This window comes from Eptesicus fuscus, chromosome 9 (genome assembly GCF_027574615.1).
Source record: "Eptesicus fuscus isolate TK198812 chromosome 9, DD_ASM_mEF_20220401, whole genome shotgun sequence".
Classification (NCBI taxonomy): domain Eukaryota; kingdom Metazoa; phylum Chordata; class Mammalia; order Chiroptera; family Vespertilionidae; genus Eptesicus; species Eptesicus fuscus.
In genome coordinates this window covers 46,208,383-46,233,028 of record NC_072481.1, presented here as the reverse complement: position 1 = coordinate 46,233,028, position 24,646 = coordinate 46,208,383, and the positions used below count along the sequence as shown (strand labels likewise).

Genomic DNA, 24,646 nt, shown 5'->3' with positions numbered 1-24,646 from the left:
ATGTCTGTTTTCAGACAATAGAGCAAATCTAATAATCTACCACCTCGACAAACCATTACATTATTAGGGAATAGCTACAAATATTCTATAGGCAAGTACTTTATATTCTGGAAATACAATCAAGAGGCAATGCTTTAAGGCTACACGTTAAGGCTACCTGGATTATTGTGCAAGCAACAAAGACTTTTTTTGCAAAAGGTAACATAAATTAAACACTATTTCCACCTTAGGAAAAGCTATTATTAGCTAACTAGACATTCAAAATGGAATCTTAACTCTTATTGCTATTATTCTATTGCAGGGCAGATTATCACTCAAAACTGTCCATTTCAGAACACCAAGAAATTCTCACTTTTTTGTTGTCTTTTAAGTAAGGCCAGATCAGAAAAAAAGACTTTTAAAGTAAACTTTTCTTTTGTGTTTAAAGTGAAATTTATTACAATACAATAAGTGCAAGTGTTATTAAAAAAGGCTGGTTAAAATTATAAAGTGTCTATATAATTTTTCTAATATAAATATTGGAAATAATAACTTCAACAATTCTATATGTACACAGAACACTGAAAACATAAAATCATGCACAAGGTCAAACTGTAACTTTGCATACTGTCCTTTCTGGGATCACTTTTATCTTCTTCTGGTCTCAGTATGATTCCAGAATATGAAGGGATATGCTAATTACTCAGATTACAAACTTAAAGGGTCAGTGTTTTGAATGTACATCAGTTATCACACATTAACAATATTCTAAAATCACTGCTTCGACTATTCTGATTAAGTGGTTCTAATTCCCATATTTCCCTTTCTCTTGGACATCAAGTTGAGCTAGAAAAACTGTGATTATAGGATCCAGCATGACATGTATTCCTCATGATTCATTTAAAAGTGGCCTAAAGTGTTTACTATCTATATAAAAAGTCCTACAGGACATAAAAGACAGTAAGTACATCAACATGTAAGGAAAATTAAGCAGCTCACCCTCTGCTTGCTTACCTGGTTCCATGTCCCTATAGAAAGGAGGGACCAGAGCCATAAAGAAGCAAGGACCAATCAGAACTGCTGATAGTGTGTGTTTGGGAGGGGAGGAGGAGCAGCACAGGAAGGAATGGGACAGAAGTGTCAGATAATAAAGGGAAACTGTTAAAGCAGGGACTGGTTCCTGAGAACACTTCATAAATGTGAGGAACAGCATTTGTGAAATGTCCTCACCTATAATATTTCACAAATACCAAAGAGAGTCTGAACTAGACCTCAACATGTGGGCAAGTGAAACAATTTTCATAAACCAGCAGTTAATACCCAGAGAGGTTAAGGGGTTCAGCAAGGGGAAGAAAAGGAAACTGTGTACGATACTTAGTCCTCTATGACAGCGCTTCTCATCCAATTCACTTGGGGGTCTCATTAAAATGCATTGGGTCTGGGGTGGGGCCTCAGATTCTGCATTTGTAGTATGTGCCTAGGAGATGCCGATGCTCTTGGTCTACAGACCACACTCTGAGAAGCAAGGGTCTACCACACAAAGAGGGAGCCACCTCTACCTCTCTGAGTCACAAGTGTATCTTGAAATCCTGAGCAGAACTGAGACCTGCTCCTATCCAAGCACATCCCCAGGCAAAAGGTGTAGGTGCATTGCAAATGTGAGCAGCTGGCTACAAGAATGTGTTAATATATTTTCTGAGAGCACCATGACTATATGAACAGCCAAGTAACATAATTCAACTTGAGTACATGGAGTGGTCTATTTGCTGGTAATAAAACAAATCTCTTTCTCATATAGTCCTCCTTAAAGTGAACATGATATAAAAGTATAAAAAAAAAACCCAGCATATTGAATTTCATAGCAAAAGGCCACATGTGCACACACATATAGTATGAATTATAAGAAATTAAATGTGTTTTATCAGAATATAGTGCTACCACTGCTCCCAGCTAAAATCATCTCCTCTTCCAAATACAAGGAAAAAACCTTGAATTGTAAGGAAAATGACTGCATTGCCTGCCAGCACAAGGCCACACGCTCCCCATTTGATCTGAAACATAAGAAAAAAGGATTAAATATTTACTTTCATCATATTACATTCTTTGCAAATCTGTTATTTTCTGCATTAGAAAAATTCAATGAAATATTACATAAAACTGCTAAAAGGCTTAATGTAACAGGCAGGAGACAGTGAACTATTCAATAATTAGTCTAATTACTTCATGATGCTTGTTAATTAAGTCTAGTATCATCCGTAACATTTTCTCCATTAGACATATTTCTCTACTTGCTTTCAGTAGACAATGATGGCCTTAAGTAAAATACATGCAGCATATTATAAAAGGTCCAATTGCAACATTGGGTACTGAAAGTTCTATACACATTGCCTTCTTTCACGAAAACAGGAATTAGAGAATTATGGATTTGTTTCTTTTCTAGGCAAGAAAAGATTTTTAAAAATAATCTGCATGCAAATGAAAATAGCTTTCCAGCGTGGCAGATGATTTTACAGAGGTACAGTTGGGGATGAGAGTACCCTCTAGTGGGCATTTTTTGTTTTAGAAAACATCAATGGAAGTTGCTTCATATAACATGATGTGGTAATGAAAGGTAAAAATACAAATCTTTAGAGCAAAATTTAAGAAGTACTTAGTCTGAGGTATAAAAAGAATAAGGTCATGACAATCTTGCATTCAAACACCATTGATGCTTCTCTATTATCTAGATAGAGTTCAAACTGGTAGGATATTCAAAACCCTTCCTGATCAGGCTTCACCAACCTTTCTAACCTCAATCTCCATTACTCCTTTTTGCTCCATCATATTGGACTACTGCTCTTTATTCCACATATTAATTGCATTTCCACAGTTGGATGTCATTCCATTTAACAGCCTTCCCTACTTTAATCAAAACCTGATTTACCAAAAACCACATCAAATGCCAGTTAGTATTTCTCTGAGCGTTCTCAGGGCATTCTGATACTGTTTTAATTACCACACAGTGCATTTATTATAAGCTTATCCATCAGGCTAGTTTCTGTGCTCTTTGGGAACAGAAGACAGCATCTGGCTCTTATTCTTGGTGTCTGACAAATAGCAGATGTTACAAAAATATTTACTAAATGAATAAATAAGACTTGTACATATCTGATATTCAATGTCCCAATAAGTTTCATGAAATTGAAACAGTATGTAATTGGGGGAATAAAAATAGAGTATAAAAAAATCACCATTTAAAAAAATTAAAAAATAAAGAGTATAAAAGACAGTGAATGTCAAAGAATGGAATAAATATACCCACAATGTGTTTTTTATTCACTCTATTTTCTAATAGCTATATAGTTAGTTGTCCCACAACATATACCTACTGTGTTGACTTGAGGATTGTGTCCATGATCCTACTGAAGAAGAATTTGATATGATATCGTGGTACTGTGTTTTATAATAATACTAGAGGGCCAGTGCATGAAAATTCATGCATGGAGGGGGGGACCCCTCAGCCCGGCCTGCCCCCTCTCACAGTCTGGGAGCCCTCAGGGGCAGGAGGTGACCTGGCGATCAGGGGAAGGCGATGCCCCATCACACCTCTGCTGCTGCCACTGTCGGCAGCGCAAGCCTTGGCCAGCCCTGGTTACCTGAGCCTCGGGCGGCCAGCCGCCATCCAAGGCTTGCCTGTGCTTTGGGCTGGCCCTGGGCAGCTGGGGGGCTGAGGGTACTGGGGGACTCTGGAGGCAGGCAGGGCTGAGGGGACTGGGCGCCACCATCTTGTGGCTGTGGGCGCCACCATCTTTGAGGGCGGGGCAGTCAATTAGCATATTCCCTCCCTATTGGCTTTAGGCACTGCCATCTTGGTGATGGCATGAGGGTCAATTAGCATATTCCCTCTTTATTAGATAGGATATATTTGATCTTTTCCTTTCTGGAACATAGTCCTAAAACACTTGGAATTTCCTAAGTGATATCAGTGATAAAGGTGACTTTTATTATGCTAACACTAGAGGCCCGGTGCACTAATTCCTGCACCAGTAGGGTCCCTTGGCCTGGCCTGCGGGATCAGGCTGAAACCGGCTCTCTAACATTCCCTGAGGAGTCCCAGATTTCGAGAGGGCGCAGGCCAGGCCAAGGGACCCCACCAGTGCACAATCAGGGCCTGGGAGGGGCGCAGGAGGTTGGCCAGCTGGGGAGGGTCTGCAGGAGGGCTCCAGGGCGTATCCAGCCCATCTCGCTCAGTCCCGATCTGCTGGACCCCAGCAGCAAGCTAACCTACCAGTAGGAGCATCTGCCCCCTATGGTCAGTGCACGTCATAGCGACTGGTTGACCGGTTGACTATCTGCCCCCTGCCTCATAGTGAGCAGTTGAGCATCCTTAGCATATCATTAGCATATTACACTTCGATTGGTTGAACAGACGACCGACCGGACACTTTTTATAATTAAACTAGTAATACAGTGAGTAAATGGGTTTCCTGAATTCTGTGAACAAATCAATTAAACAGAAGATAAGGGTCATGGGGACCTCTGATCTATAGCCAATCAGTCAGAAGCACAAGTGACAACCTGGACTTTTGATTGGCAACTGAAAGAGAGGGCAGTCTTGTGGGACTAAACCCTTAACACGTAGGATCTAATACTTCACTATTTCTGGATAGACAGTGTCAGAATCGAGATGAATTGTTGGACACCCAGCTGGTGTTAGAGAATTGCTCGTTGGAGGTGTGGGGGAAACTCCCACTCCACACACATTTAAATTGGGTAATCAGAACTCATTTATATGTTCATTTTGAAACTAGAAAAGTATTGTTATTGTAGTCTCTATGGACTGCCATTAAGATAAGAACAATTCCAGATAATAGCTTAAAGTAGAAAAAGCAAGAAGTCATTTGGCCTGGCTAAAAGTTATAAGAGAAACTAAGAAAGCATTCTGTAAATATGGCCAAGATATTGTTAGGTAGATCTAAAATATAGACTAGATTGACTGAAAACATGCCTGGCTTTGAGTATTAAGTCTAAGCAATGAAAATGAAATTGTGGTCCAGACACAGGCCTTTGAAGTAAACTCAGTGACAACTGGGCAAAACAATAGAGAACAAAACTCACCACAGCCACACGAGCAAGAATAACAGGAAATCCAAAGGCAGAAACAACAATTCCAGTAGTGAAAAAATATGCCAGTTCCCGACAGGCACTGCTTGTTGCATCAGAGTCATACGTTGCTCTTTTGGCAATGAAATGAGGAATGGGAGAGATGGCGTGAAATATCAGGACGAACAAGGGCCAATAAACACTGTTGGTTGGACCCAGGAGAAATGCAAAAAGAAAAGTTACAGTTAAGACATTCTACTGTTTCAAAGTTGATATTATTTTAAAAATTATTTTAAATGAAATACAGTATATCTCAGGAATCACCTAATAGCCCAGCCAGTATGGCTCAGTGGTTGAGCATCGACCCATGAACCAGGAGGTCATGGTTTGATACTGGGCCAGAGTACAAGCCTGGGTTGCAGGCTCGATTCCCAGTGGGGGGCCGGCAAGAGGCAGCCAATCAATGATTCCCTCTCTCCCTCTTCCTTCCACTCCGAAATCAATAAAAACTTTTCTTTTTAAAACAGAATCACCAAACAATATTGTTAGGTTTTTTTAGAAATTTTCTAGTTCAAAGCCATTATTGGACAAGTGAGGAAACAGACACAGATTAGAAAAAAGGACTGGACTAGACCCAGCTGCTTCCTGACATACCCACAGCAAAGAGCTCTTAATTCTTCCTAGAATACAATAAGTTTTCTAAAGAAAATCTATGTTCCCATTTACAGGAAGCCGTTGTGGACAAAAAAAGGGGGGGGTATATACAAGTTCAGTGATGAAAAATAATCTCACAGGAAGATCTGATCATAAAATCTTAAATGAGCCGGTCATGGTGGGCAGTCACGCTCCAAGCATATAACTTTCTTTTTTTCAAATGTGGTTTGTTTGTTTTTTATTGATTTCAGAGAGGAAGCAGGAGGGAGATAGAGATAGAAACATCAATGATAAGAGAGAATCATTGATCTGCAGCCTCCTGCACGACCCCCATTGGGGATCAAGCTCACAACCCTGGCATGTGCCCTGACTGGGAATCAAACTATGACCTCCTCGTTCATGAGTCGACGTTCAACCACTTACCACACTGACTGGGCAGCATATAACTTCTTTAGTGAAAGATTTATCTTTGCCTTAAACAAGCCCTGTCTATTTTTCTGTGCATCCAGGTTAATACACCTTTGAAATAAGCATAGCTTCCCTCAAGAGAGCACATAATCTTGTTAACTGTACCTTGTTTTCTCCCAACTTCAGGTAATTTTCCTTACATTCCCTCCTTAATGTCAAATGCATAAAAGAAACTGCAAAAACTATTATTCTTCCGAGCATTTGAGATCTTGCTTTCCAGCAATTGTTGTCAGTTTTGGCTTAAATAAAGGCTTATAAAAATTCTCCACAGATTTAGACATTTCTTACATTAACAATATAAATTATAAATGCCTCAAAACAAAATTTGGATCCAACTGATTTTTTACACACAAGTGAGTTTTTCTCATAGCCAAGGTCTCTGTTTGTGTCAGTTTGTGTCTACATGTGAACACTGAAAATGTGAGATAATTTTCTACCTCCAGATGGTATTATTAAAATTAATTTAAAGGCAAGCACTTGCGATTGGGTATTTCAAAATTCTCAGAAATATAGAAACTAGTTCAAGTGCTTTGTAAGTTCACATGATCTAAAATTAACCCTTAGTAAATAAAAGCTAGTTTAAGTTTGTGGTTTAAGTAGAACAGACATGTCTTTTGAGTTGATATTTTAAATATAATATAGTTATATTATGTTTTATCCAGGGTTTTATAAAAATAAGTCCATGTTAATAATTGACTTTTACATCTATGAAATGTTTCTAGAGTTTATAAAATGTCTTCATAAATTTGACTTCTTAGTTTTCATTGGAAATTAAGGTTTTAAGGGTTAAAATCTCAACATATGTAGGAATAACTTTACTGTGCTCCAAAATGAACCCTGGGACAACTCATAAAGATCTGTTCTCTCTTCTTACAACAGAGACGTTTTAAACTAATCAGGACTTTTTTTTATGTTAAATTGCATGGGAAGCACTGTAAAATAAGTGATGAAAGACTTCTAGGGTATGCTACCAGGGTGAAAAATGGCTGTAGATAAAATGAATAGTTGGGGATATGGGAAACCCAAGATGGCTACTTGGTTCTTTGAGGCTCCCTGGCAAACACCATTTTTTTTTCAGTATTTATACATTCCTTCATGCCTCGTAGTGCATTCAAGCTGGACTTAGATTAGATGAAGGAACTTATGAGCTGACATTATTGAAAGGAGACAGCTTACACTACTGTCAAGGTTTGATCAAGTCACTACCAGAAAATGCCAAATAGGTAACCGCTTCCTTTCCCAGGAAGCAACCAGAAGACAAAGACTAAGAATCATTAACTACCACCTAGAGATTTTGTTTACTGGAAAGGACATCAAATAAAACACACTCTCCAACCTCACTGGACAGGACCTTATCAGCACCTAACCACAAACAGACATCTACCCATCTCTGATACTTGCCGCCGCCTACAACAGACATCAGAGACTCCTCTAGAATGAGAAGCCACTGACATCAGAGATAGACAGCTATCCCAAAACACTGACAAGGCCTGTGTTTATATATCTTCAGATCAATGCTAAACTCAGAAACCAGTTGGTTTGTTTTTACCTGTATGCTAATGATATGTTATAATAATATACTTGTTCTTTGGGTTTTGCTAATAGTCCAACTACTTATGATTAATGAAGATGTATATGATAATACTCTTTTTATAGCTATATACGTGTTATACTAAATGAAAAATACAGAAAAATGAAACAGACGGCAAAGCTTGGATCATGATAGTTCACAGGATAGAAATGATCCAGAGTATTTTTTGTAATGAAGGCCCATAAGACCTAACTTCCATTTATCTGATCTTCACTTATGGAAAAACTTGGTCTCAATTCACATCTCATGGTTATATTGCCCCATTCCCAAAGGTCCAACATTTCAATACAATAACCACCATCCCTGTGTCCTTTACCCTTTATTCTTAACACTTCTACCTCTGATAGCATGTGCATTTTATTTTAAATATTTTTTATTGATTTTTAGAGAGAGAAACATTGATGAGAACCATCAACTGGCTGCCGCCTTCACCCTCCTACTGGGGATTGAGCCCACAACCCAGGCATGTGCCTGACCAGAAATCAAATCAGCAACCTCTCAGTGCATGAGACAATGCTCAACCAACTGATCCACACCAGCCAGGGCAGCATGCACATTGCACTCTGTCGAGTGTGACTCGACACGGTTAGCATTAGAATAAAGGAATCGAGAAAAAAGCAAGCGAGTGCAAAGGGTTAAAATCTGTTTACCATCTGTCTCCCCCTCTGAAATACAGACTCCAACAGAGCAGGACTCTTGTTTTCTTATTTCTTAACTAGGGGCCCGGTGCATGAAGATTCATGAATGGGGTGGGGGGGGGGCGGGGCCCTCAGCCTGACCTGCACCCTCTCCAATCTGGGAGCCCTCAGGGGAGCCCTCTCTAATCCAGGAGTTTCTGTCTGTCTTTACAATCATGAGCGAATTGTCTGAGACCCCAACCCAGTTTGGTTTGTTGCTCACAGAATAATAGAGGCTTTTTTTTTTTCTTTGCTTCATTGGTGGAGATTTCCTGGAAGTTTTAGGATATCTTCCCTTTAATTTTTCCTAGACACTCTGATTTTACTTGTGTCTCTCACCTTTGCTTTCCCTCCATCCTCCACTGCAACAGTAACTTGCTCCAGGCTCACTTTGCTCTAGTGCAGTGATGGCGAACCTATGACACGCATGTCAGCACTGACACACGTAGCCATTTCTGATGACACACGGCTGCTGAGGCGGCCGCATGCTGAGGATGAAACATTTGCGAAATAATGTTTTTTCCTCAAAGTGACACACTACCCAAGTTATGCTCAGTTTTTTGGCGAAGTTTGACACACCAAGCTCAAAAGGTTGCCCATCACTGCTCTAGTGTCTAGGAGATCCGTCTGCTACCAGAACTACGATTCCCAGCATTCCTGGTGCTCCCCACGCTCTGAGCTTCCGCTTCCAGTCCTAGGGCTGCCACCAGAACTACTATTCCCAGAATTCCTGGTGCTCCCCACGCTCTTGGTTTTCCCTTTCTGCTCTGTCTCCATCCCACGGCCTCCTGCTCTGCCAAGTCCTCCTAGCCGCCAGCTCTCCCTCTCTGCTCGCCGTCTGGCGGCTTGGGGAGCCAAGTTCCCCAAGCCGCTCCATTCTCCACCAGCTCTCCCACTCTGCTCTCTGCCTGGCGTCTGTGTATGCAAATTAACCCACCATCTTTGTTGGGTTAATTGCATACTCACTCCTGATTGGCTGGTGAGCACAGAGGAGGTACGGTCAATTTACATGCTTCTCTTTTATTATACAGGATCCCCAGTTCCCTTAACAGCAGCTGGAAAACAGCAAGCACTCAACCAACACTTGTGAATAAAGAAATTTGTTGAATGTTCCCTCCCGACTCTGCCTGATAAACTCTCATTTATCCACCAAGTCTCGGCTAAAAGACAACTTCTGTGCAGCCCTCCCCAACTGTCCCGGGAAAACTCTGATACTCTGATGCACTTTCTCAAAGCTCTCAGTGTACTTTTCCCATATCTCCCCTACAGCTGTCTTACTAACTGGATAGTTTACCTGTCTCTCGCTCAATGTAAGCTCCTTGAGGACAGGACTATGTCTCCTCATTCTTCTTTTTAAATATATTTTTATTGATTTCAGAGAGGAAGGGAGAGGGAGGGATAGAAACATCAATGATGAGAGAGAATCATTGATCGGCTGCCTCCTGCACATACTGGGGATTGAGCACGCAACCCGGCCATGTGCCCTTCACCAGAATTGGACCCGGGACCCTTCAGTCCGCAGGCTGATTCTCTATCTACTGAACCAAACCAGCTAGGACACTGTCTCTTCATTCCTCCATTCCCAGCTGATCCAGAGAAGGTATTCAATAAGTGCTTATTAAATGAATATATCAATTTTTAAAAAAAGCTTTTCTCTGCACAAGTACAACTGACCTATGAAGGGATTGGGTTCATAATTTGGGCTTCACTAACTCATTGGTTGAAGTTTGATGTTAAATTGACCAAACTCCCTAATACTCATGACACATACACACAAAATAGTGACGAAGACACAAAAAGAATAGTTTTTTTGAAATAACTTACCCATAATCCTCTAAGGCACATCCCAGCATAAGAAAAGTCAGTCCAATAGCCCCACTGAAGGATAATAACACAAGAGCTGTGAAAGATAAAGCCAAGAGTTACAGGTTCTAGATCAATGGTTGCCAGGGGCTGGGGTAAGAGGGGAGAAATGAGAAGTGACTATATTGGGTATAGAATTTCTCTTGGGGGTGATGAAATATTTTGGAATTAGATAGTAGTGATGGTTGTGAATATATTAAAAAAAAAAAAAAAACCACACAGAATTTAACATTTTTAAAAGGTTAATTTTGTGGTATGTGAATATATCTCAATAAAAAATTTTAATTAAAAAAATTAAGTCCACAATTTAAGCAAATGTAGCAATTTACTTATTTCATTAGTTAATGTTACATTTGACTAGCATATCATTGCCTACGCCCACCACTTTGAAATCATTAGGTGGAGAAAGGTCTCAAGAATTTCCAGTACCCAACCACTATCTACTGTATTAATTCCCTCTATATTTGTCAGAAGAGGGCAGCCAGCCAGTCTGTATGACTCCAGTGAAAGGAAACTCACTACCACCTGAGGCAGGTCATTTCATTCTGACAGTTTCTAAACGTTGAAAACCTTCTTTCCTTAAATTATATACAAAACTGCTTCTCTGAAATACATACACTTTAGTCATTTTTACCTCCCCAAACCTTAGTACTTTAAGTATTTGGAGATTGCCTTCATGTCTTCATAGAAAATTATTCTCAACTACTAAATAAAATATTTATTCCTGGCATCTATAGGACACTAATCTCTGAGGGGAAAGGAACACATCTGTCCTTATGCTGCTAATGTGTTAAAAAAAATCTTGAGCTCTGAGTCACCAACATTTGTTCAAATCTTCTCTGCCAATTGGTTGTGTGACCTTGTATAGAAGCTAAACTTCTCTAAATCTGATTTCTCACCTGTAAAATAGTAATAATGGTACCACCTTATTAGGGAGCTTATAGTAATTAAATGAGATAATCTATGTAAAGTGCTTGGCAAAAGGAGGGATTCAATAAGTAAATGTTGATTGATGTGGGTATCTGCTCATTTTAGCAATGTTCTTTGAAATGGTATAAGTCAGAAGCATAGGACACTATATTATCCAAATATCCTTCTGAAAAAAATACCTAACACTCAAAATTAGTCACTGATTAAACTAACCAACATTCTCATTGCTTACTGTTACATTAAGAGATTTGGAGGGAATGTTTTATAGGAAGATGCCAAAGTGCTTTTAAGAAACACCTAGAAGTATGTAGGTATTAGAGGAAAAGGAAAGAATAATTTTAATTTGTATATTTTTCCATTTAGTAGATGTCACTTTTTAAAGAAAAATGTACAAAAGTAAGTTTTTATGTATTGTTTAATTAAGGAGAATCTCTTCCTAGTTGTCTCTGTCCCCTCCCTGTGCCTGACCATCTATCGGTACTGCTCCCTCCCCCAGGACAGTTTTCAAAGCTAGGGACCGCAAACCTCTTCTTTCTGGTCTGTGACACCAATCCCTCAAGGCTCACAACTGTATATCTATGGCTGATTCTTTTAGTCCTTTTTCTTTTTTCCTTTAGGAAATTGCATCCTCTCTGCCTCTTAAAGTTGGAGCTGACCAGGATTCCAACTTCATCTTTTTTCACTCTATACTCTTGTTGAGATGAAGCATTCCACCCAAAGCTCCCCAGCACCGCAAGGGTCTGGCCACATAAATGCTGCACCTCCAACTCCAATCTTGTCTTCTCCGTCTGAGTAGCCAACAAGGACCTCAAATTCAAGACGTGAAAAACTGAACATCCCCACTCCATCGTCCCCCCGCCCCCCCGACACACACATTTCTTCCCTTTGAAGGTTCTACCTTGAAACACCAACACCATCATTGTACTATGTCCTCTAGTAAAACAGCATATCAAGGTGACTCCATCTCCCAGATCTCACTCCTATAGACAGAAAGCTTGTATTCCAGCCCCACCTCAACCCTCAAAACTCATGTTAAATCCTAAGGCCTAGCGTGATGGTATTGGGAGGCGAGGCCTTTGGGAGGAGATCAGCCCGTAAGTGCAGAGCCCTCATCAATGGGATTAGTGCCCTCAGAAGAGACCCAGAGAGCTCCCTTACCCCTTCCACCGTGTGAGGAATCAGCAAGAAGATAGCTGTCTATAAACCAGGAAGCAGGCCCTCACATCAAATCTGCTGGCATCTTGACCTTGGACTTCCCAAACTCCAGAACTAAGAAAATAAATTTTTGTTTAAGCCACCCGCTTTATAGCAGCTTGCTTCTCTTGAACCCTCTGCTACTGCCCTAGAGCAGGCCCTTATCATCCCATGCCTAGCTCTAATCATCTCTTCCAATCCACCCTCCACACAGCTGACAGTGATCTCTCAAATATACAAAGGTGGTGTCGCCCCTTCGCATTGCTTTCATAGCTGACACGTTGTTTTGACACTTGAGGATCAGCGTGGTCTGATCCCTGACTGCCTCACCACTCTCCCATTAAGATCCAGTCTTAATAACACAGATGAAGCTCCTGGTGAAGAGAACAGGTGTGCTCTTTCATGCCCTCTGCTCTGTGTCACATGCTGTTCTCTCCACTTGGAATAAACTCTATCCTCACCCCAGCCTTTGCCAGGCGAAGCCTTACTGATCCTTTTCGCTTCCATTCAAGGGTTGCCTCCTGTAGAAACGGTCCTCCTCGTCCCCAAAGCAGGGTCAAGCGATCCCATCTGTACCAGTTACTAGGACTGCTATTAACAATGTACCAACTGAGTGGCTCAGAACAATGGAAATTTATTTCCTCCAGTTCTGGAGGCTTCACGGTATCGGGAAGGCATCGGTGTCCTTCATGGTGTCCATGTCCCAGTGGCTTGCAGCTGCCTTACTCTTCTTTCTGCCTTCAACTTTCTATGGTATCTTCCTATGGTGTCCCTACATGTCTCCACGTCCAAATTTCTCTTATGAGAACAACAGTCCTTGGGTGAGGGCCCAATCAAATCCAATATTAACTTGATAACATGTGCAAAGACCCTATTTCCAGAAAAAGTCACCTTGACAAGTCCTGGGGAGTCAGAACATATCTATTTGAGAGACATGATTCAACCACAACACCATCTTTGTGCTCCCACTGTATCTGAGCATGCCTTAGCTAGGAACATAGTAACTATTTCCAACTCCCTTGCCCAACAATTTCCCATGTGTCTTTTTACGCCAAGTCTCAGGCAGACAGTAATCCCTTCAAAGTTGAGCTACCTGCAAAAGCTTCCTTCCCTTAATCCTTTTCCATTTCATAACCTAGCTTCCTTCACCATTTCTAACACATTCACACATAAACGTTATTATTTGATAGTTTCTGGGCATGACTAAACAGTGCAATACAGATACTACCTTTGTCAACTGTTTCCTGCACTGGCTTCAAATGGCTGTATTTATTACCCAGGGGTCACTGTCCAAATAAATCATGTTTCCTAAACTGATGTCGAACATCAGGTCACCCAGAAATAATGATAAAACTTGTCTGCTGCTCACACACTCAGATACATTTCACGGCGAACATACCCATGCGTGCAAATCTGTTGTATACAAGTTTACAGCAGGTGGGGAGATCTTTGGGTACACATTTTACAGAAAATAGGAACTCCAGCAACGAAACAAGTTATGCCCTCTATTCAAAAAGATTACAAAACTAATGGTTTCCTCCCAAAATAACAGGAAACCTTCCCATAACCTCTCCCAACGCTGGCATCCCCCAGTCCTCTGGAGGCACACCGATAAGGGAAACGGTGTTCTTGGTACCCCCGTTTTATCAACCACACCCCCCCCTTTTTTTTTTTAATCAACTGCACCATTCAAAAACACATACTGCACAAACACCCCTTTCTTGGCTGCCCAAAGATGAAAGTAACGATAAAATTCCACCTAATTTGCTCCCCACAATTACGAGAAGACATGCAGCATTTCTGGGTGCTTTCCAGGAGCACCCGCCTGCAGTCGACTCGGCCTCATTGGAAAAAATCATCAAGGAACACGAGGGTTCGGTGTCCCAACGCCGAGGACACTGCAGACAAAGGCTCGCGGAGCGGCAGGAAGAAAGAGAAGGGGCGTCGGGGTGGACAAGTCAGGAAGTGGGAACCTCGTTCAAGACTCGGCGGTGCGGGGGGTGGGGGGACCTTCCGAGGAGCTGAGGAGGAGCCGGGAGGGGATGCTCCGGGCGGGCCGGGTCCCCCAGGCGGGCACCGCTCCCCGCGAGGGCTCGGCCAGTGGCCTAGCAAAAAAAAAAAACACAAAAACACACAGGGCTGCGGTTCCCCACACACCCTCCACCCGCAACCCAAGACGCGAAGGGGGTGGGCGCGCGCATTCCCACCCGGAGAGGCGGGGTGCGCGGCGGGTCTGGGGGAGGCCGCTCCCCGCCCACGCGCTGAAAGCACAGCTCCAAGTTGAAACAGGACCGGCGAGCCGCGGCCACGGCCGCAGATGTACCTTTAATGCCCGCCATGTCTCCCGAGCTGGGGCCGCGGCTGCTTCCGGTTTCCAGCCACAGCCCCGCCCACGCCCGGCCAGGGGCGGTACCGCGGGTGGAGCCCACCCCCCGCCACACAGAGCCCCGCCCCGTTACGCCCGTAACTCCGCCCCCATCTCGCATAGCTCCTCCCCCACCTCACGGAGTTGGGCGCCTGGCCCCTGATCCACGTCCTGGGCCTTCCCTGCAAAGCCACTTGCTCAGTCACCCCCACCGCGCACCGTGATCTGTCTCCTAGGGCCTGAGCCCAACTCAGAGGGTCAATTTGCAGAGCCCTGTCCCTCTTCCCTTGCTTTTGCTTAATTTTCAACAAAACGTAAAGATAAAGGGTTTCATGGGAACCCAGGGTTTCCCTGGCTACCTGAGAAGTACAAATTCTCACCCCCACCACCTTTCAGATTCCTGCTCGGTTTGCTTTTTCAGAACTGTATACGGAGCATACTATAGTCTCAACACATGTTTAATTACCTGTGTGTTTAGTTTATTTTCCTCCCTCCTCCCATGTCTCCTCATAGATGGAAGGTACACTTATTAAAACTCCCAGGATCAATCCTTCTGCTTTAGCATGCAAATGAAGCTTTGAAACCTATTAACATTCTAGCTAGGAGACCAGGATTTCTATGCTGATTCTTTTTGAAACATAGTATTCACGTAGCATGATCAAACTGTGTGTGCCATGGGGCAAGGGTGGCAGTTGGGGTGGGTAGAGTATAAATGCAGAAATCCTGTCAGATTACAGTTTGGTACAAATGTGTTCTATGCTTTCCATATTCTTTGCCCATAACTTTTTATTTTTTATTTTTTTAAATATATTTTATTGATTTTTTACAGAGAGGAAGGGAGAGGGATAGTTAGGAACATCGATGAGAGAGAAACATCGATCAGCTGCCTCCTGCACACCCCCTACTGGGGATGTGCCCGCAACCAAGGTACATGCCCTTGACCAGAATCGAACCTGGGACCTTTCAGTCCACAGGCCGACGCTCTATCCACTGAGCCAAACCGGCTCCGGCTGCCCATAACTTTTTAAAAGTGTAAATCATGTCAGAAAGTATAATTCAAGCTTGTCATTATATTCCTACGAGTGCAAAAATAACAGATTTCTACAAATATTTTTGAGCCTTTTAATATACATTACAAATATTTTAAACCAATCACATTTTGTGTGTAACATATTTACAAAACAAAAATATATTACAATAAATATGAATGAATGAAACGGCGAATTTAACCAACAAGAAGCTCTGTCACAACCAGATATTTAAAAGGAATGCAAAAACCTGTTGGTCTGCATATGTTAAGGGTTTTAAGATAAATAGGGGTCCAGAGTTATAACGTATTTGGAAAAGAGATGGGGGGGGACCCAAAATTAAGTTAGGTAAGATTCTTTCTCATTGCTAAATACATAATGTTTAATGATGTTTTAAACTGTGAACAGTGATGAATTATCCAAACATGATACAAAGTTAATATAGTTCTATCATTTCAAAATGTACGTGGCATTCACATATCCTTTTAATTATTATCATTATATACTGTAGTTCACACAATATCTACAAATGTGAATGAGAAAAAAACCAAGTCACAGCAACATGTCTCACATTCCAATTTTAAATAAGACAAGCACATACTGGATCAAACATTATTTTATAATATGTTAATAAATAACACCTAGTTTGTTATGGTTACCTTGAACAGTTTATAGCTGTATATTTAAAAAGAACATTTTTTTTGCGAGTTTCACATTGTCAGTAAAAAGTAAAATAGAAAACAAATCCTTTTAACAAAAAAATAAAAGGAAAAAAAGAGTTCTACATGGAACATAAAGCATTTTTTTCTTTTTTCTAATTTGGAACATAAAGCATTTTGACATGCTGCTTCTCTGGTACAGTTTGCCACAAGAAAATTAAAATAGAAAAAAAATGATTGTCTTGGAAAACAATTTTTGAAAGCCTTTCACAATATTAGCATGGGAATCTTTTTGCCCATCTGCTTTGCATATATATATACTATGCTCACTGTATATGTGTGCACCAAAGAGATCTACTACAGTCACAGGATAACAACTGCTTACCTCTTAAAACCACAAACAGCCAAAACAGTGAACTGAAATCCAACCCATTTAAAGTCCGTAAAGGTTTCATTCTTGCTTTGCTTTCACAGATGTCCCTGTGTGAATGCTGTTCCTGTGGATCCCCAACAACTTTTAAAACAATAAAACCCACTGATAATCCAAGGAATTCAGTTTACCAACTGGGGAGAGGAACCTAAAAATCTTGACAAGCCATCTGACTGGGTCTGAAGGTCAGCCCAGCTTCCTCACTGCAACTGTACCTGTCTGGTTACTAGTGTTCAGTGTTGTCTTCTACTCTCCCACCACAACCACTCACAAACCTAGAGGACATTCAGTCCCCTCTCGAGATCGGTCCTGATAACTTGTGAATGTGCCAAACTGCTTTACGACAAGCTAAGGACATGTTCTCGGCTAAGCAAAAGGAAGAGCATTAAGCCTAATGGCAAAATCATAAGTTTCTTTCAAATCAGGTTGAGTTGTTGTTATGGTATTAAGACTTTTTTCATTAAGCAACCAGTTTTCTAAAGGGAAAGGAAGGTAGCAGCCTACCTTTCTGACCAGGATTAAAGATTTTTACAGAGTCCCTATTTTCTTTATCCAACATTTTCTCTAATTTTAAGAGTTTGTAGTATAATCACTTCCCACAATTCAAGTTCACTTGCATCTGTTAGTCCTCTTGACCAAAAGTATACAGTGTTATGTTAAAGACCATAAAAAAAAAAAACAACAACAAAAAACTCAGTGGTTGTATTCCTGGAGTCTAAAGCTGTTGCTCAAATTATATCTTTCCAAGAAAATCTAAAAACCATTAGTTAAAATCTTTCATGTAATCCTGTTATCATAACTTCTGCTCATTAATCCTATTCCCAGACAATGAGATGGGTGTTATGCTTCTGGCGGCCTCTGTTTTCCATTTCCCCACAATATGCTGAGTAGGCTCCTCAAAGGGCAGGCTGGAATGTTGTAACTCGGCAAGGCCAGCTGACTAAAAAGTCCTCTCCTGCTTTGGACCTTTTATGGTGGGGACTTGAGAAAAGGAACATCCACATTCCTTATCAATAAGGAAGTAATTCACGAGTAATTTAACAGTTTAGTACTGGATACATGTTACTGGAGTTTTTGGTTCATCTTTGAAAACCTCAGAACTGTGACATACACTAAGCATTAGCACAGGTCTGCAGCAGAGATGGAAAAGCTCATAAATTAATACAAGGGCTTTGGGCCTTGATTTTCAAATTCAGACCAGGCATCATTGAGCTCCATGAAAATCATCTTTGCATATTGTTCATAGGGTTGCCCAGTAGCCTATAGAAAAAACGAAACACACATTAGATACCACAGACCAGAATTTTATTTATATTAAATTTTCACTGCTAATATGTGGGCTCTATGTTACTGAAATGTTTTTCTATGAAGCCATTTCCCCTCTTACAGCCCAATCTATGTGACCCTAATTATTATGACCTCCACAGAATGCCTTCTCCCTAGAAATTCACTTATGGTAGGTCAATGAGTAGATAACAGAGAACTTATTGGGCAGCAAAAGTTTCTTCTCTATTCTCTAGAAGTTTTCCAGAATTATCCACCAAATGACAAAGGATTATGACAACCTGTCTCCAATTGATTGTATTTCTAAACTCCCATTTTCCCATTTCTAAATGTAGCTAAGTTCTTGGAGATCCTAAAAATCAGTCACTGGTGAATCTTATTCCTCTCTAAGGAAAGCCCCCATTCCATTGTTTGTAATATGTAGTGTGTGTGTTTTTTATCCACTTCATAAAGTTTGCTTAAATACTGGATTTTAGCCCGTGAACTTTATTTTATCATATAAATGGCCTAATAACCAGCAAATTGAACGTATGATGTTTTGCCCAGCTGGTGTGGCTCAGTGGTTGTGCATTGACCCATGAACCAGGAGGTCATGGTTCAATTCTGGTCAGGCATATACCCGGGTGATGAGCTCGGGCTCCAGTGTGGGGTGTGCAGGAGGCAGCCGGTCAATGATTCTCTCTCATCCTTGATGTTTCTCTCTCTCGCTTTCCCTTCCTCTCTGAAATTAATAAAAACAATATTTTTTAAAAAGAAGGTATGCTGTTTTAATGCATGTTTATAAACCAATGAAATGAGGAGCAAACAGGCAACACAATAGGGTAGGTTATGCTCACTTTGTCTGGATGCACCACCAGCACAGCCCGCCTGTACACCTTCTTCACCTGCTCTGGCGTTACCAGGTCTGCCATGCTGACCGGCTTCCACTTGGTCTCCCCAGCCCACAGCACAGTGTGCATCGTGGAGAGAAGTGCTCTGATATTTCTCTCTTTGCCTTCAATCCATTCCAGAATCTGTAAATGCAGGGGAATTAAGAAATTCAGAAGGTCTCTATTGGGACTCTCAGGAACCCCTCCTGCTCCAGCAACATCGAAGTACCTGAGGCCGCCTGCGTACTCCTTGCTGCTTCCTCTACCTGGAAAGCTTTTCCATCTCCACTTCCTGCCTTCTCTTTTTGGTTAACTCTTCATCATCCTTCAAAAGCCTGCTGAGGAATTTCATACTGTTCCCCTTTGAGAGTCTGAATTCCTTCCTCTCTGCCCCACCCCAGAGTGAATGATTCATTCCTAAAGTATACACTCCATGGGGACATACACCATGTCTATTTTGGTCTCTGCTATCCAATTCTGTCTGGTACAGTATCCAGCATACTAATATATGGTAAAATAAATGCCCCTTTAAAAAAAAGAAAGAATTTCTCCAGGCTACTCCCTTAAATATGTTTCTATCATAATACTAGAGGCCCAGGGCACGAAATTCATGCATGGGGGGCTCCCTCAGCCTGGCCTGCACCCTCTCCAATCCAGGACCCCTCGGGAGATGTCCGACTGCCACTTTAGGCCCAACCCCTGCGGGATCTGGCCTAAACCAGCAGTCGGACATCCCTCTCACAATCCGGAACCACTGGCTCCAACCACTCACCTGCCTGCCTGCCCGATCACCCTTAACCCACTCTGCCTACCTGCCTTATGCCCCTAACTGCTCTCCTACTGGCCTGATCGCCCCTAACCACCTCTGCCTGCTGATCTGGTCACCCCTAACTGCCCTCCCCTGCCAGCCTGGTCACCCCTAACCACCTCTACCTCAGCCCCTGCCACCGTGGCTTTGTCCGGAAGGACATCCAGATGGATATCTGGTCTAATTAGCATATTACCCTTTTATTATTATAGAGGTGCCACACTTCATTGTAATTGTCTGTGTGTTTGTCCTTCTCTGCCATGAGGCAGAGCTGTTTGAGAAAAGGTACTATTTCTTACATAACACTGTTTCTCAGAAACCAAATAACTCTCCTGGCACAGACTAGAGCTCAAAAAGGTTTGTTAAGCCCAGCCAGTTGAGCATCAACCTATGAACCAGGAGGTCATGGTTCAATTCCCATCAGGGCACATACCTAGGTCAGTTTGCCTAATGAACAAAAGTTATCAAGAAGGAGCACAAACTTTTTGGAAGGAACATAAAGCTTCTGTGATGTTATGTGAAGAGAAAAGCAAATACAAACAAAGGATTTTCTACTGTACTTAAAAATGTATCCAAGAATCTAAATATACGTCTTCAACTAATGTTCAAATCTGTCTAGAAATGTGCTATATTTTTTCCAAATGATTGACTGGCTGTACTAGTCCTTTGAAGCAGTAACAGATTGGACCCTCATCTTCCAGTTTGTTGTAGTGGCAGCATATGCAGTATTTTGTCACATAGGAACTGGACCTCTCCCTCTATGAAGGGCATTCCTATTCTCTTGATGTTTATAAGCTCTTCCACTACCTCACACAACTCGTCAACATAACCACTCTTTTGTTTCCAAGCTAACCTGGGCCCCGCTGTCCACACAACATCCTCATCAATGAACTATCTATCATCAGTTTCCTCATCTGTGAAATAAGGCAGTTAGAAGAGCTGGTTTTCGGACTTTAAAAAAAAAATGGAGTAACATTCTTTTTTCTCCAAGTCAAATCTTCTTAAGACTTCCAGAATCAGAAGCAGATAAAAGCAGAATTGCTCTGCTTAAAAGTGGAGGAAAGCACTGCGGAAGCTGGGGACTAGGCACCGGATAGCTCCACACACACAACCTTGTCATACAAGATAATCACCCTGGGCCAGGGACTCACCTTTAATTTCTCAGGATCCATTTCCTTAGCCATTTCTTCCTTTCTCATCTCAGCTATTGTTCGAGGCCCCTTTTTGTCTTTGTGTGCATTGAAGCCTTGACCAGAAAGTAGGTCTTCAAAGTCAGCTGCCTTTTGTTTCCCTTCTGCAATATAATTTTTTAAAAAAATCATTCTAGTTTTTACCCTTAAACAAAGTATCAGACCATTGTCTCATAACACTTAGAATCTTCAAGTTGCTTTCACATGCATAAATCCCCTTAATACTCACATTTACCCTGTGGGTAGAATATAAGACTTCCATGCTCATTTTATAGATGAGGAAAATGAAGTCTAGGGAACTGAAGAGATTTTTTTTCCAGAATCATATACCATGTCCATGGCAAAACTAGGAGGCTAGATCATTAGAGTAAATCCAATTCCATAATTCTGTCTCCACTGGACCGTTTATGTATAGATGAGGGTAATATTGATTCTCCCCCACGCTCTCTCCCAGTCATACAACTCGTTAGTATCTATGATGGCATGAAGTCTGGGTCTTGGTGCTTGAAATCCATGCATGCCACCACTTTCCCTCCTATACCCAGCTGACAGTTTTAGTCCACCATAGTGGTCTTTTTCTCCAAGTCTGGGTGTGGCCTCAATCGTTCTCATTCTGTTTGGAGAGGCAGCCTAGCTGGTGGTGCAGATACTCTGGAGAGACTCCTTGGGGTCTGAATTCCAGCTCTGCTACTTTAGCAATGTTACCTTGAGACAAGTTACTTATCATCCCCATGCCTTACCTCATCTGTACAGTCTGTACTACTTACCTCATAGGGTTGTGTGAGAATTGATGTTAGCATTTTAAAGTGCTTAGAACAGTACCTGGCTATTTAAATGTTTATTAAATTAAAACAAAGCAGAGCCCTCAGTGAATAGAATGTTGGTCGGCCTATATACTGAAGGGTCCCAGGTTCGATTCCAGACAAGGGCACATGCCCGGGTTGCAGATTTGATCCTCAGTAGGGGGCTTGCAGGAGGCAGCCGATCAATGATTCTCTGTAATCATTGATGTTTCTATCTCTCTCTCCCTCTCCCTTCCTCTCTGAAATCAATGAAAATATATTTAAAAAAAACACACAAAACAACAGAACCAAAACACAGCAGTCCATGCCATCGATGCCATCAATGTGCAGCAACCAAAGTTGGTGTCTGAATTGAAACCCATTTGCCATCTCTATACTGTAAGGCGCTCTATACACACATTCACACATGTATACATTGAGACTAAGGATTTTGCCTGTCCTGTTCACTACTGTATCCACACTGTTTTCTACACTGAAGATGCTCCATAAATATTTGCTGGTGAAGACACTCACCACACATCTACTCAAAATAAACACGGGAAGGAAGCCACAAGACTCGTGGAATTGTCCAAAGAATATCCACCGCTCACCGTAGAACAAATGTGATGTTACCTATTCCCAATAAAAGAATCCCTATCACGTTAGTGTTGTGAGAAGCCACCTACATCATGACCAGTAGAGTGTGGCAGTTAAGAGCAGACTTTCGGGAGCCAGATCACTTGGGACCAAATCTTAGCTCAGTCACTTACAAGTTGTATGAATTTAGGAAATTACTTTATCGAGCTCTGTCACAGATTCCTCACCTACAACATAGGGTTAGTTTTGAAGATTATATGAAATAATCCATGAAAACTGTTTAAAATGGCAATTGACACAATGTAAGTAAGTACTCAATAATTGTTAGTTACTGCTACTAGGAAAAGTAGAATTTCTCTCTATGGATTCCGTAGAGGGAAAGGCCTGTTTCCTCATCATGTCCCTATACATTTCCTTCCTGGGTGTGAGCAGATCAACAACCAAAATGTATCATACCAGGCCTTAACAAACTCAAGTTTAACCAACCCTGCTATGCAAAATGTTTTTACTCATCAACAATCCCATTCAAAAGTTAAAAATAAAAAAAGAAGCCCACCCAGAGTATCCGAGAGCCTTAGTTGTTGACCCATATTGTGTTCTTTTCACTTTCTTCTCAGAAGAGAGGGAAAACCATCACAGGAAACCCAATGGCCTCAGGAACATCAGCTTATGCAGCATAAGACTCAATGTCTAAGACAGATACACTCTAACCAGGGCCCAAGGGCAAATGTGAACACAGTGCTTAAAAAGTTCCCAATCTTTCTCTCCTACCCTTTCTTTCAAAGGAATGACAGCTTCAAGATCCACAAACCCCTCCACTCATTCATTCAATATTCATTTAGTGCAGGGTGGGGAATGTCTGGCCCACATGCCATATAAGGCCCTTGAAATCATTTGGTCTGGCCATGCCAAGGCATTAGGGGTGAGTTAATTAAATGTTTGACCAAATATAGCAGGCTAATTTTTAGGTTGATAATTTTGTATGGCCTATGAATGGTGTTATAAATATCCAAATGGCCCTTGGCAGAAAAAAGGTTCCCCACCCCTGATTTAGTGGATATGGTGTGCCAAGCATTATGCTATGTGCTAGTGATAACATAGTAAACATAGACACATCTGGTCTCAGTGTGGGGAGAAACACAAGTGAAGCAACAGTCATAAAATGATAAAGCGTTCAGAGCATGGTAAACCCAGGTACTCTAGGCACAGAATTGTTTTTTGTCTCCTTCTTAGGACATCCATCCATTCAGGTAGTATGATAACACAGGCCACGCTACAGCCAGGCTCCATACTATCATCCTTACCCAAATTAGTGGATCCTTTCCCACGTTCATTCTGGACCCCAGGCATGGCTGAGAAGCTCACGTTGTAGTTGGGCCGGTTCTGGGGAGAGGAGTGCGGCATGCTGGGCTGTGGCTTAGACTGTGTCTGCTGCCAGTTGTAGCCACTTCCCTGCTGCCACCCTCCAGCCATAGGTTGGGGAGAAGCTTTCTGTGGTGAGCTGAGAGGTGGAAATCCCCCACCCAGTCCAGTTGGTGTGGTGGGTTTGCTGGCAAATGAAGAACTACCTATAGAAAAAAAAAAGGGGGGGGGGAGAAATAAGGTAATGCTGTTTTGAGTAGCCTTTAACTCTTGTATCCTGAGTTATTGTTTGCAATGGCTTTAGTGGAAATTGCTTTGACTAACAGCACTATTAACCTTTCTAATACTTAGAAAAACGCAGGTATATATTTCCTTTAATCCCCACAGTGACATTTTTAGGTATGTATTAATAGCCCCATCTTTTCTTTAGGTGAACAAACTGCTCAGAGCAGTTAATTGATTTTTCTCAGCGTCACACAGCCAGCAAGCAACAGAACAGGGATTTGAATCCAAGCCTTTGACTCCAAGCCAGAAGAGCCCTGGCTCTTCCCACTGCGCCTTCCCTCTCCTCCATCCCATCTTCAAAGCAGATTCTATTTCTTGACTGGACTAAAAATTACCAAATAATAAGAACAGGAAACAAAACAAAATATGTTCACTCACTAAGGTGCTATTTAAACTTCAATGACCAGGATTAATCATTGTTTGTTATAAGTGCAAGCGTGGTCAATGCTCAAGAGTAAACAATCTGTTTTGAAATTTCACAGGTAGGCTTCAGTTTCACACTACTTGGATTTCATTGCAGGAGAGTAAACACAGCCAACTTTGAACAGG

At 41.6% G+C, this 24,646-nt stretch overlaps 2 protein-coding genes across 2 annotated transcripts in view; both read right to left on the bottom strand.

The window, feature by feature from the left end:
• Positions 1-1,872: 1,872 nt before the first annotated feature.
• LEPROT (leptin receptor overlapping transcript) lies at positions 1,873-14,820 on the bottom strand. The gene is made up of 4 exons (XM_008139397.3): positions 14,762-14,820; positions 10,276-10,351; positions 5,077-5,263; positions 1,873-2,030 (listed from the first exon to the last, which is right to left on the bottom strand). Exons 1-4 carry the CDS (start codon positions 14,775-14,777, stop codon positions 1,914-1,916), a joined length of 396 nt encoding a protein of 131 aa, XP_008137619.1. The 5' UTR covers positions 14,778-14,820; the 3' UTR covers positions 1,873-1,913.
• A 1,091-nt stretch (positions 14,821-15,911) lies between these two features.
• Positions 15,912-24,646, bottom strand: part of DNAJC6 (DnaJ heat shock protein family (Hsp40) member C6) — a 133,863-nt gene continuing 125,128 nt past the window's right edge. Inside the window, exons 16-19 of the mRNA XM_028142365.2 lie at positions 23,755-24,018; positions 21,033-21,175; positions 19,041-19,217; positions 15,912-18,180 (exon numbers count right to left, since the gene is read on the bottom strand). Of these exons, the coding sequence (XP_027998166.2) occupies positions 18,079-18,180; positions 19,041-19,217; positions 21,033-21,175; positions 23,755-24,018 (686 nt within the window). The 3' untranslated portion in view covers positions 15,912-18,078. The remainder of the gene's footprint in view (positions 18,181-19,040; positions 19,218-21,032; positions 21,176-23,754; positions 24,019-24,646) is intronic.